The sequence below is a fragment of the Rhipicephalus microplus genome, chromosome 7 (genome assembly GCF_043290135.1).
Source record: "Rhipicephalus microplus isolate Deutch F79 chromosome 7, USDA_Rmic, whole genome shotgun sequence".
NCBI classification, from domain to species: Eukaryota; Metazoa; Arthropoda; class Arachnida; order Ixodida; family Ixodidae; genus Rhipicephalus; species Rhipicephalus microplus.
Genome location: NC_134706.1, coordinates 34,787,578 through 34,800,702, shown reverse-complemented (window position 1 = coordinate 34,800,702; position 13,125 = coordinate 34,787,578). Strand labels below are relative to the sequence as shown.

The window sequence follows — 13,125 nt, the reverse complement described above, 5'->3', positions numbered from 1 at the left end:
CATAACAGCTGCACCGATTGATGAGCGACGTTGGCCTCAAAATATAGAAAACCTGGCCTCCAGGTAAGAGTATAATAGCAATGATAAAGCGATAAGAGTTCTGCCTCCATTTCTTAACAATCCCGAGGCTTGTAAATACAGTTGGACCTACTTGTAATCAAGTACCAAAGGAACCACAAGTTAGTTCGTTATATGCAATATTTGGTGCAACAGTAAACGAAGAAATCGGCTTTAACAAATGGGCAATCTGGCTCGCTCAACTATTCTTAATACAAAAATGATTTACGCTTTATTCATAGACTTGGAATCCACTGTAAATGAAGTTATCCTTGCCAGTCTCTTTGTGACATTCAAATTTTTGGTTCGTACGGTGACACAACCAAGTGCAACTTTTATTGGTGCTGAATTTCCAAAACTTGTGCAACTTTTTCGAATTAATAAAAACCACCTCAATTTCGGATCGTCTTTTGAAGTTGATTTTGCTTTCTATAGTATACCGGTCGAGTTTAGACGGTTTAGACCCTCGCACAAACCAAGTGTTTCGTTGAGCTTCCTCGAGCTTCCTGTGTCATGACTAACCAAAGTTTCGTGGTAACCAAGGCGTGACTAACCATAGTTCTTGTTTAGTTCTCTATATCAAATTATCCACTATATCAGTGTTTGTTACAGCGAGATTAACTGCGCACCCCTCACCCGTTTTTCTAGTTATCGCCTTCTTGAGCCGGGACATGCTGGCCGACAGCGGCAGCTCGATGTCGTAGCACTGCTTGTTGTACATCACGTGAAGCGTCACGGGATCTTCCGTCCCGTCGTCCTCCTCTTCCTCCATTTCTGCGTCTCCCTCCTCGCTCTCTTCCACCGCCTCATCGTGCTTCTCGTCTTCTGTCGTCTCCTTTCCCGCAGTCTTCGTCGCTCCGCCCTCATCCTCGTCTTCAGAGCACGCCCCCTCCGCCGAGTCCCGCCCACTATCTTCCGACGTCTGAGGTTCCACAGATTTATTATCCTGTTAAAGAGACGGAGAGTGCAAAACACGGACGCAAGAGACAGGTCAAGACGCCATAATAACGCCAACTACCAAGCGAGAACGACAAGCGCACGAAGACGGGAACAAGGGGAAGACACTCGTAATGGCCGTTCCACGCGCTTCCCGCGCAGCCGCAATGCACGTGCCGGGACCCCTACTGCACGCAAGCGGGGGACAAATAAGCCAATTGGCGACGCTCTTTCCCCCTCAGCAGCGTCGCCAATTGGCTTATTTGTCCCCCGCTTGCGTGCGGTAGGGGTCCCGGCACGTGCGATGCGGCTGTGCGGGAAGCGCGTGGAACGGTCGTCTCCTTGTTCCCGTCTTTGCGCGCCTACCGTTTTTTCATAATGTCGCGGTATACCAACCATACTCGGGGACAACTTTCCGTGGCAATGAAGGGAAAGCTTTGGGGTGCGGAGCTTTAGCACATGTACTCCTCCGCGAAGTAGTCCTGCCTGACTCGCTTTTCGAACGACGGCCGTGTTCGAATAATACCACAGCATAGAGCTTGCTACGTCAGCTTGCACGGCCATTTGTGAGTGAAGTCGGACCCAAGCTCCTTCGGCGAGTCGGAATAGCTGAAGGGTGACGCGCGCTCACCTAAAGGCGAAGACGCCATTTATACTATGAGGCGCACCTAAAACGTGCCAAGTTTTCAGAGATGAAAAAAAAATTGCCCGCAGCTTCCCTCGGGGGAACACTGAGGAGGATGCGGACCATATAATTGGTTAACGGGGTGTTAAAGTGCGACTTACTTGGGTCGATGGCTAAATTGGTTAACGTGGTTGTGAAATGGGGTGTTAAATTGCGACTTACTTGGGTCGATGGCTAAATTGGTTAACGTGGTTGTAGGAGGGGGTGTTAAATGAGTGAACACGTACACACGTATGCGAAAGGGCGGCGCTGGTCGAAGGGACGTCGATCATTGTGTTTGTGGATTCGTTGGAATTCATTTCACCGCGACCTTGGACGTCGACGCGCCGTACAAACCAACCGACGAGCGGCAACTGAGCGAGCGAGCGCCGACCTTGAGTATATATCTAGCACGACGGCGCATGCGCTGTCAGCTGTTGAATGTTCTCGAAGCGCGACGCCACATGCGCGTCCACTGGAGAATCAGGAGAATTGTAGATGTCGAACGCGGTGTGTAGAGGAGGAAGGGTGCACAGATGGTGGAGGAGTGAAGCGCGCGCGGTGTGTAGAGGAGGAAGGGATGCACAGATGGTGGAAGAGTGGGCGACGGCGCGACGGCGCATGCGCGCGCGTTAGCTGTCGAATGTTCGAGAAGCGGTGCGGACGGCGCGGACGGCGCACTACAAGGCGCGAGTATAAGATGCTCCGCATCTAAAACGCGAAATTATACTTCGTAAAGCAGAACAAAGAATTATACCTCTTTAATTTGTTCAGCGTCTCTTCATATTGAGCATCCTGTAGAAAATGAAGCAATGTTGTTGTTTTTCATAACTTTCGGGCGAAAAACATGGACACATTTGCAGGACTGTTCTTCAGCGGTAGCACACGCCCAATTTGGTTCCATGTACTTCTTTTCAATTCCACAGGGAGCCTCTCACAAGAGAAAGAGGTGCACAGAAGCGGAAAACAAATCAATAAGGCCACAGAGGCCCCGCCCAGACGACCGAGGCGCGGCAGCCGATCGCCTGGCGTGACCAGAGGAATAGTCCCGCTCGGGCACTGAGCAATGTTTTCCGAAAGCGGGGTAAATCGTCCGGTTCATGACGTCAGCTCAGAGTACACGCTCATTGGTGCAGGCTTGTGAGCACCTGCCTTTGAGGAGGAAACTTTTAAAGTTTCAAATTTGTATCCGAAACTATGAACCTTTTCAGTTTTTCGCGACGACTTTTCTGCGCGTGCCCTGGTTAGAGTTATCTGTATAAGCCTTAAAAAGCGATACACAGTGGTTACTCTAGCCCAGGCAAGAGGCGATATTTATTAATCTGACATACATGATGGTCTGCATCAGAGGTGACTGCTCAGGCGCTTGACTTCTTTATGCAAGTTAATCAACGGTTGGCTCATACATAAGCTACCACTATTATCGATATGCCAAGCATCGACCTTTAGACGTGTTTCTTCATTTTCGTGCCAGTACAAAACTGTGCATTCATCGAATTTCGGCTTGCACTACACTCTCGACAAACGATAGAGATTACATGTTTCAGTTTCAGTTTCAGTTTATTATTCATTTCAAAAAATGTAGTAGAGTAATATTAATATACAGACGGGGGTCCCAAAGTTAAAAACTGTAACGGGACCCCCGACGAGGGTCCCGAAGTTAAAAACTGTAACGGGACCCTCGATGCATTATAACAATCAATAAATCAGATCAAGTTAGCAAGCAACGAGTGAATGGAAATCAATTATACAATATAGAGTGATAAGTATAGAGTGATTAGAGTGATTAGTATAGAGTGATTAGCCTCCAGTTTGCGATATCTTTGTGTTCCACTAATCTCTGGTTTAACACAGCCACCTGTCTGTCCTACGCAGAAGCGGCCGCAGATAAGCGGAACCTTATGCACCGCACCCGTCAGTTAACGTGTTAGCGTGTTTTACGAACGAAAAGTTCATCCGCTTCTTGTCTATTGCCCTCTCAGTCTATGCCTCCACGGTGGTGCATATCTTACCTAGCAATCGTATGCGTACGACATGAAAGAGAAACTAAAGTGGAACAATAAATTAGTTCATACTAAGTTATACTCTGAAAACTTTAGTGTCGTTAACTTCACCACCACACGCATGCGTTTATTAACAGTTTAGAAAATGAATTTTACGGGTTTCGCTATTGCACGTTTTGTTGTATTTTGGGCACACTGGCTCAACAAAAGTTTTTGAAACTTGGTGTGTTAAGTCTCCGGCCGCTTCGGAAGGCAATACGCTTTATTTTTATTTTATTTTTTTTCGCTGGACGCCCAACCATCTTGAACTGGTAGATGCGTTCATACTTGTTGACATTGTGAATATTACGCATAAAAAAACGCATTGTGAGTATTACGCATCAAAAAGTTAATATTACGCATATCTGAAAAGCAACATCAATACATAGGTATTAAATGGTGTGTTTCTTAACTATAAAATACATATATAAACATAATTTTAAAGACCCTTGTGTTTCTTAGGCTGCGCTGAAAACGCGACGCAATGCAGGAAAGAATGCCGGCAGAAGACTATCGTCTTTCGACGACATTTGTAGCGAACCACAATAATACGCGGCCTTTTTTCCCCCCTTACCTCTTCGTTGTTCTCCTCGGTGACTTTCTCACCAAGCAGCGTCGAAAGGATGGCCAATAAATCGTCGTCTTCGCCCGTCGTCTCACCCTCCGTGTCCCCACTTGTCTCTGTCCCCTCACTCTCAATTTCCTCCTCCTCCTCCTCCTCGTTCCCCTCCTTGGAGATCAACACTTTCTTTATGTGCCACTGGCCATACTCGTCTCGGTTCATGACGAAGGCGATGCCGAAGCGCTCGTCTTCTTCTTCGTCGTCGTCATCATCGTCATCCTCGTCGGCCTGCACATTGCCGTCAACGTCCTTCTCGTCCTCGGCGCACTCCTGTTTCTTTTCCTGTGCCTCATCGCCTCCCTCCTTTTTCTCGTCGTCACCTTCTTTGTCTGCGGCTTTCTCGTCGTTGGTATCTGCATCTTCAAAAACAAAAGAATTCCAGGTGTCCTCGCCATATTGAGAAAATAGGGCCGAGCGAAGCTACGCGAGTGCTCGCCAAGCCATGGCCTCCGAGATCGCACGCTGGCGAGCAGCGCACCATCTCGGAGCCCACGGTCTATGCTCATTTAACCCACTGTTTTTTTTTTCTTTCTATCGGATTGCGTTATTCCCCCTCCTAACTACTTCGTCCCTCCATGTCTGGAAGTATAGACCTTCAACTACGTGCTCAGCAGCGATGCAGTTCAGTTGTTATTCGCAACAACGACGTGGTCAACTCTTAAGCGACGAGCGACATCGACGTAAGATGAGATCGTGATGTCCGAAATGGCTGGTCACCGACAAGCCCGCGATCTAGAGAGCATCAGAGAAAACGGTGCATGCACATGTGACCGACGCCCCGTTCGAGGGCAGCATTTCCTCTATGCTCGCAGACGCAGGGTTTTTCGCTAACAAGACAACACGATTCCCGACCTGTTGTGTACTACGTAGACATAGCAGCGCCGACGCCCAAGGGATTTTACACGGCCGATGTAGTTCACCAGGGAATGCACGTCAACGGTATCTCCTTCCGAGCACACAATTCAGAGCGGGCTGAGGAAGCAGCGGTGGCGCTTGCTGCCGCGCATCTCAATTCGAAAACGATAACAGCGGATTCCAAAAAACCGTGTGGTGACTATATATATCCCCCTTAGCTATAGCCATAGACGGGCTGCGGCTGATCCTTCCCCGAAACGCATAATTTGGGCTCCTGGCCATCAGGGCTTGCCAGGTAATGAGGGCGTCCATGCGGCCACCCCAGCGCTGACCCACCGGGCTCCTCACCCCAGCTCTGATGACTCGGACGCCAATACACCGCCGCTGCGGTTCAAAGAAGTTATTTCTTCTTATCGCGACGCTGGCCGTCTTTTCCAGGCGCTGAGTAAAGCGGATGAGCGAAATTTAAAGGGGCCCTCTAGCACTATTCACAACCTCATTGTTTTACGTGTTTTTTTTTTTCTAGCTGGTTTCGTACGGTGAACGCTTATGAGATAAGTGCCGCAAGAACTATAGCGTTAGGGACGCGGAGTTCAAAGTTATTCAGCGTATAAAAATCAAAATACAATAAAATGGGCACCTGCCCTCAACTCGATTTTCGCGGGCTCACCTGACCAATGTTTTCCTCGCCCTGTGACGTCGGATGGCTGTCCAATCAAATGAACTGAAAGCCTAACCGTACAGGAAGCTTGTCACATCATGTCAGCTATGTTTGTGTATGCGGACTCGTGCACCACAACGGCGAACGCTGGTTCGGCCGACATGATTGAATGCCAGCCGATGATTCCTATTCTTTGACTGGAATATGTTGTATATTAGATGAATCGATATGAAAAGATCAGTGCGTTTCGGTGCTACGAATCAGCCCACCTAAGTTCTCACGCTACGGTGTCAGTGTTTATTGCTGTTTTTTTTTTTAAGTCAAGAAAAAGTTGCCCACCAGCACTACATGGGAGGTCACAATACTGTGCACATGGGAGGTCACAATACGTTGGTTCGTTCTCTGAAGTGTAGCGCAGGCGCTTAGTGTTTGTGGGTGTTTTAATTTTAAATAATAGTACGCATGTGTATATATGTGTGGGTGTTACATGACTAACATACTACGTTATTCAGTGCTGATTAAATTGAAATAAGCATGAAATAAACTCAACAAGTGCAGGGTCACCTTGTTTTTTCATTCGTCCAGACGGTTCAACCGTTAGTCCCACAGGAGCATTCTACGAGGTCCAGCATTTAAGCCAAGTGGAATGAGGCTAGAGGGTAACCGTTGCAGTTGCTCCAGCAGTTAGTCCAAATTGGTTCAAAATCTTTGGCAACTCATTTAGTCCCCTAAAGGACCGATGTCATGCCCCACTTTAGTTCTTTTCAACTTTTAGAGTGTCCTTCTACCCCTTTCCCAGAGGCATGCGAGACTGCCCTCCTCAGCTGCTCCTCGCTGGTGTCTCAACGCACTCTGGTGAGACGGGCTCAAGTCGGGGCCTCGTCATGCGGTGTCCCGGACTAGGGACGCCGACCATTTAGCGGGGTCAAGCCTTGGCGCCTAAACTCTCTTTCAACTGCGAAATTTGTATACGGCTAGGAGAAACGAAGAAAACATCACCAAGCACTCCGTACAGATGGTTATCCAGCGAGAGCTTAAACATGCGGCCACGGTGTTCAGCAGTGGGTTCAACCCGACGTGGCAATGAAACCGCATCACGCTGCGCCGAACATTGAAAGCGTGGTTGTTGAAGAAAGGGGAAAAAGCGGCACCTAATTTCTGTCTGCCTAGAGGCGACTCCACGCAGTGCCTACGCCGAACTAGTGGCGCTGCGGCGTCAACGTGACGGTTGTATAGGAGCGCGTTCGCAGGGGCAAGCGCCCGCTTTTGGTGACAGTTTTTCCCGCGGCACATTGGCTTCCGCTGTGACATCTGTGACCGCCTGTGATTACAGAACCTCCTCTGTGATTAACGCATTGCTAAACACATTTAACCACTCATTACACTCGTCCATGACCGTGATCATGCGAGGAACAATATACGGCATAAGAAATAAACACTGTGGTAAACCCAAGCCAAACATTTACCTCGTTAAGAGGCATCAACATGAAACCAATAACTGTGAAGGCTTCAGTGCAGCGTCGGATTGTATTCACCGCTGTACACCGGGGCCGCGCGTTTCAGATTTCGCTGGTTAACCATTTGTACGGTGTGTTTGGACGGTGATTTTTTTCAACAATGAACGTTGACCTCTCTCTCTCGCGTACAACACCGCTGCCCCCGCCGCCGGTACCTGTAACTGATAACGAACTTAGCTCGAATATTCGACTGATGGAAATTTTAGCGACTTACACGTGCATACCGTGCACACTGCATCTTCCACTAGCACGTTTCCACTTACCCTGCACGGTCTTATCTTTATCCTCGTCGGAGACCTTCCGTTCCTTGGGATCGTTCTCCCCGGCCGTCTTGTCCTCAGCGGTCGACTGTTTGTCGCTGGTATCCGCGTCCTTGTTTTCCGAGTCCTTGTCATTGTTGGCGCCCTTGTTGTCGGTGTCCTTACTGTCCTTGGCACTTTCATGATCGGCCTCACGGGCTGCGAGAAAATTTCAGCGATCGCGCAGCGACAGCGTTCATTAAAGCTCTATCAGAGTGAAACCAAAGTTTATTGACTGATTGATTTTTTTGGTTGATTTTTCTTATGCCAAAATGATTCCTAATGAACCAGTCTATAGATTCTGTGTAATTGATGGAATAACAATTGATTCATTTGGTCTGCTGACTGACTGCACATTAGTATTTTTGATTGAACGCTACAACGTCTCGATCGAGCGTTCCGAACGTCCTATGGTCTACCGGCATTCAGAACGCTCAAACGAACAATTCAGCGTTCCCATCTAATGCTCGAATATGTGAAATGTTTATCTTGTTTGTTTGATTGTTTCTTTGCATGTTGATCAGTTTGTTTATTTTCCTACCTGTCTATTCATAGGCAACCCGAAAGAGGGCATTCAAAGGAGTCGGAACAAACACAAATTTAGAAATAATACATACAATGTTTTCCTTCAAGTCAAACAATAAATCATAGGCATTATTTCTTCAAGTCATAGCTAAGCTACCGCTTTGAAATTTAATGGTGCTCCTTCTGCACAATGTCATGAAGTTAATGCTTCACTGCTTACCGTTGCCGCAATTTTTATCCTCTTCGTCCTCGCCGGTCACCCTTCTCCTCTTCGGCTCCCTCTCCTCGCCCGACGTGTCTGTCCCAAGCGGCCGTTTGTCCCTGTTGTTGATGTCGTCGTTGGGCTTGGCTGCGAGATAGAAATCGACGGGTTATCGATAGCGTGTCGGTGTCGCTTCGAAGCGCTAACCTGATTGACTGGCTCATTTAATAATTTGATCTGACTGGTCGACTCATATTTATGAAGAAAGCTCGTATAGATGAACTCGTTAGCTAAAAAATGTATGCAGACAGGCAGGAACACTGACAGGCAGAAGGACATGCAGGCGTATATACCATCATCATCATCATCATCATCATCATCATCCGCCTGACTACGTCTACTGCAGGACAAAGGCCTCTCCCATGTTCCGCCAGTTAACCCGGTCCTGTGCTTGCTGCTGCCAATTTATACCCGCAAACTTCTTAATCTCATCTGCCCACCTAACCTTCTGTCTCCCCCTAACCCGCTTCCCTTCTCTGGGAATCCAGTTAGTTACCCTTAATGACCAGCGGTTATCCTGTCTACGCGCTACATGCCCGGCCCATGTCCATTTCCTCTTCTTTATTTCAACTATGATATCCTTAACCCCCGTTTGTCCCCTAATCCACTCTGCTCTCTTCTTGTCTCTTAAGGTTGCACCTACCATTTTTTTTTCCATTGCTCGCAGTGTCGTCCTCAATTTAAGCTGAACCCTCTTTGTAAGTCTCCAGGTTTCTGCTCCGTAGCTAACTACCGGCAAGATACAGCTGTTATATACCTTCCTCTTGAGGGACAGTGGCAATCTACCTGTCATAATTTGAGAGTGCTTGCCGAATGTGCTCCACCCCATTCTTATTCTTCTAGTTACTTCAATCTCGTGGTTAGGCTCAGCGGTTATTACCTGCCCTAAGTAGACATAGTCTTTTACAACTTCAAGTGCACTATTACCTATCTCGAAGAGCTGCTCCTTTCCGAGGTTGTTGTACATTACTTTCGTTTTCTGCAGATTAATTTTAAGACCCACCTTTCTGCTCTCCTTGTCTAACTCCGTAATCATGAGTTGCAATTCGTCCCCTGAGTTACTCAGCAATGCAATGTCATCGGCGAAGCGCAGGTTACTAAGGTATTCTCCATTAACTCTTATCCCTAACTGTTCCCATTCTAGGCTTCTGAAAACCTCCTGTAAGCATGCGGTAAATAGCATTGGGGAGATTGTGTCCCCCTGCCTTACACCCTTCTTGATTGGTATTCTGTTGCTTTCTTTATGAAGCACTATGGTAGCAGTTGATCCCCTGTAGATTTCTTCCAGAATGTTTATATATACTTCATCTACGCCCTGATTCCGCAGTGTCTGCATGACGGCTGATATTTCTACTGAATCAAACGTCTTCTCGTAATCTATGAAGGCTATGTATAGCGGTTGGTTATACTCTGAGCATTTCTCTATTACCTGATTGATAGTATGAATGTGGTCAATTGTTGAGTAGCCTGTTCGAAATCCTGCTTGTTCCTTTGGTTGATTGAATTCTAATGTTTTCTTTACTCTGTTAGCAATTACCTTTGTAAATAGCTTGTATACTACAGAGAGCAAGCTGATCGGCCTGTAATTCTTCAAGTCCTTGTCATCTCCTTTCTTATGTATTAAAATGATGTTAGCGTTCTTCCAAGACTCTGGTACCCTTCCCGCCAGGAGACACCTCGTAAACAGGGTGGCTAGTTTTTCTAACACAATCTGTCCTCCATCTTTCAGCAGATCTGATGTTACCTGATCCTCACCAGCAGCTTTGCCTCTTTGCATGCTCTCCAAAGCTTTTCTGACTTCTTCTATCATTACTGGTGGGGTGTCATCTGGGTTACTGCTAGTTCTTATAGTATTAAGGTCGTGGTTGTCTCGGCTACTGTACAGATCTCTGTAAAACTCCTCCGCTATTTTAACTATCCTATCCATATTGGTAGTTATTTTGCCTTCTTTGTCCCTTAGTGCATACATCCGACTTTTGCCTATCCCAAGTTTCCTCTTCACTGCTTTGACGCTTCTTCCGTTTTTCAGAGCGTGTTCAATTCTCTCCATGTTATACCTTCTTACATCGCATACTTTACGTCTATTAATCAACTTCGAAAGCTCTGCCAGTTCTATTTTGTCTGTTGTACTTGACACTTTCATGATTTGACGCTTTTTAATTAGGTTCTTCGTTTCCTGGGAAAGCTTGCCAGTGTCCTGTCTAACTACCCTGCCTCGAACTTCCACTGCACACTCCGTAATGATACTCGTCAGATTATCATTCATTGTATCTACGCTAAGGTTGGTTTCCTCACTAAGAGCCGAGTACCTGTTCTGCAGCGACACTTTGAATTCCTGTACTTTCCCTCTCAGTGCTAGCTCATTGATTGGCTTTTTGCGTATCAGTTTCTGTCGTTCCTTCTTCAAGTCTAGGCGAATTCGAGACCGTACCATTCTATGGTCACTGCATCGTACCTTGCCAACCACTTCCACATCCTGCACTATTCCTGGGTGTGCAGTCATTATAAAGTCTATTTCGTTCTTATTTTTGCCATTAGGGCTCCTCCACGTCCACTTGCGGTTTTCTCGTTTTCGGTAGAAGGTATTCAAAATCCGCAAATTATTGCGTTCTGCGAATTCGACTAGTAGCTCTCCTCTGGCGTTTCTAGTACCGATACCATAATCTTCTACTGCCTGGTCTCCAGCTTGCTTCTTCCCTACCTTTGCATTAAAGTCACCCATCACTATAGTATACTGTGTTTTTACCTTACTCATTGCCGATTCCACGTCTTCATAGAAGCTTTCAACTGAAGCCTCATCATGGCTGGATGTAGGCGCGTAAGCCTGTACTACCTTCATCTTGTATCTTTTATTCAGTTTAATTACAATACCTACCACCCTTTCATTAATGCTATAGTATTCCTCTATGTTACCAGCTATGTTTCTGTAAATTAGGAACCCCACTCCCAGTTCCCTTCTGTCTGCCAAGCCCCGATAGCAATGGACGTGCCCATTCTGTAGCACAGTATAGGCCTCATCTGTCCTTCTGACCTCACTGAGCCCTATTATATCCCATTGAACACCCTCTAGCTCCTCGAATAGTACAGCTAGACTTCCCTCACTAGATAAGGTTCTAGCGTTAAAACCCACAATATACCATATATGTGGGTATATAAACTTCGTGAACGGATTAGACAGACAGACAGACAGACAGACAGACAGACAGACAGACAGACAGACAGACAGACAGACAGACAGACAGACAGACAGACAGACAGACAGACAGACAGACAGACAGACAGACAGACGGACAGACGGACAGGATGGGAAATAGGCGAAGAAAGTATGTGATGGAAAAAGCTAGTTATCAAAAACAACTCCCGGAACAGCTTAGACTTTTCTTAACAGTCTGGCAAAGTTACAGTGCCACACTACAAACCGCGCGGCTTCCCAGATTGTTTATTATTTAGCGATGGGGTTCCACGTGTTTCTATGGGCGGGGTTCCATTGTCTTGGGAAGCCACGTGCTTTACAGTGTGGTACTACAAATTTATCAAAATGTACCAGAGGGTCTCTGCGACACATGACCCGGAGTCGTTTTTGATAACTAGAGTTTTTCAAGAGGTATGATTTTTCTCATCTATTTCTCATCCAGTTATGGCAGGCTGACGATCCTGCCGTTAAGAGATGGCGCCACACCTAGATGTCTCCAATTCCTGGGAATTCGGATTTTAATAGCGGGTAATTCCTACTTGTATCACTTATCCCGTCATCTGTCGCTTACAGTCTGCTTTTCCTTTTTTTTCCGCAGGTGCATTCTTGATGAAGGATCTCACCTTTTTCATGCGCTGGAAACTTCTCGGAGCTTCGGTTTTTCGCGAGCAGCCTGGGCACCTTAGCGTCGCCGTGGTGGCTAGTGTCGTCCTCTGGCGGCCGTTTTCGCTGTTCTCGCTCACTGTCGTCATCTTTGGTGCGCTTGTCAGCCATGACAGCCGCTGCTTAAGAACAAAGTAAGAAACAAAGGTCATAATTATCTGTAGAAGCCTATTATGTCCCCCGCAACACGGACGTTGCTAGTGGGTGGCACACCAGACCTGCTCCCCTCCCCCGAATGTTTTTTTTTTTCTGCCATGGAATGCGGAGCACAATATGACACTTTACAACAGTTACATGTCAGACCCCCCACTTCATGCGAAGAACGTGACACCCCACCCCACACTCGAAACAAACTTCTGCCCACGCCCCTGCCCTGCAGGACGAAGTCCTCACTCTATGGTTTCTTATGTACCGTGATCTTGCAGAAATGAATTCTATATTTTGCCTGCCAACTTTTTTATTCTATCCCCCAACCCATGACGCTATGTGGCCTTCGGTTTCCCCGGTATCTATTCCGTCTTTCTCGCTCATCACCGATTGTCTAAATTAGCAGTTAAGGCATACGGCTCGTTTTAGGGAGTCATAGGCATCCGCAATATAGTCACAGCAACATGGCGCCTCCGCGGTGGAGTGCGAAAAGGGGCCCTTGTCCCACTCAAGCCACACGACTTGCCCTCATTCGAGCTACACCAGCGCTCTTCCCTTCCACCAGCCGTAATTTAACACCCCAAGACAAAGTCCTGCCAACCCTAATGCGAAGCAGGCTTGCCAGGTTGGGCTACAAATAGCCAAATTGGGCTGCATTTTTTGTAAAGTTGGTGGAATTTTC

At 47.1% G+C, this 13,125-nt stretch overlaps 1 protein-coding gene across 1 annotated transcript in view; it reads right to left on the bottom strand.

Moving 5' to 3' along the window:
- LOC119186167 (uncharacterized) overlaps positions 1-12,423 on the bottom strand; it is a 71,617-nt gene extending 59,194 nt beyond the window's left edge. The window contains exons 1-5 of the mRNA XM_075869959.1: positions 12,257-12,423; positions 8,399-8,527; positions 7,618-7,812; positions 4,274-4,680; positions 694-1,003 (exon numbers count right to left, since the gene is read on the bottom strand). Of these exons, the coding sequence (XP_075726074.1) occupies positions 694-1,003; positions 4,274-4,680; positions 7,618-7,812; positions 8,399-8,527; positions 12,257-12,407 (1,192 nt within the window). The 5' untranslated portion in view covers positions 12,408-12,423. The remainder of the gene's footprint in view (positions 1-693; positions 1,004-4,273; positions 4,681-7,617; positions 7,813-8,398; positions 8,528-12,256) is intronic.
- Between the last annotated feature and the right edge of the window lie 702 nt (positions 12,424-13,125).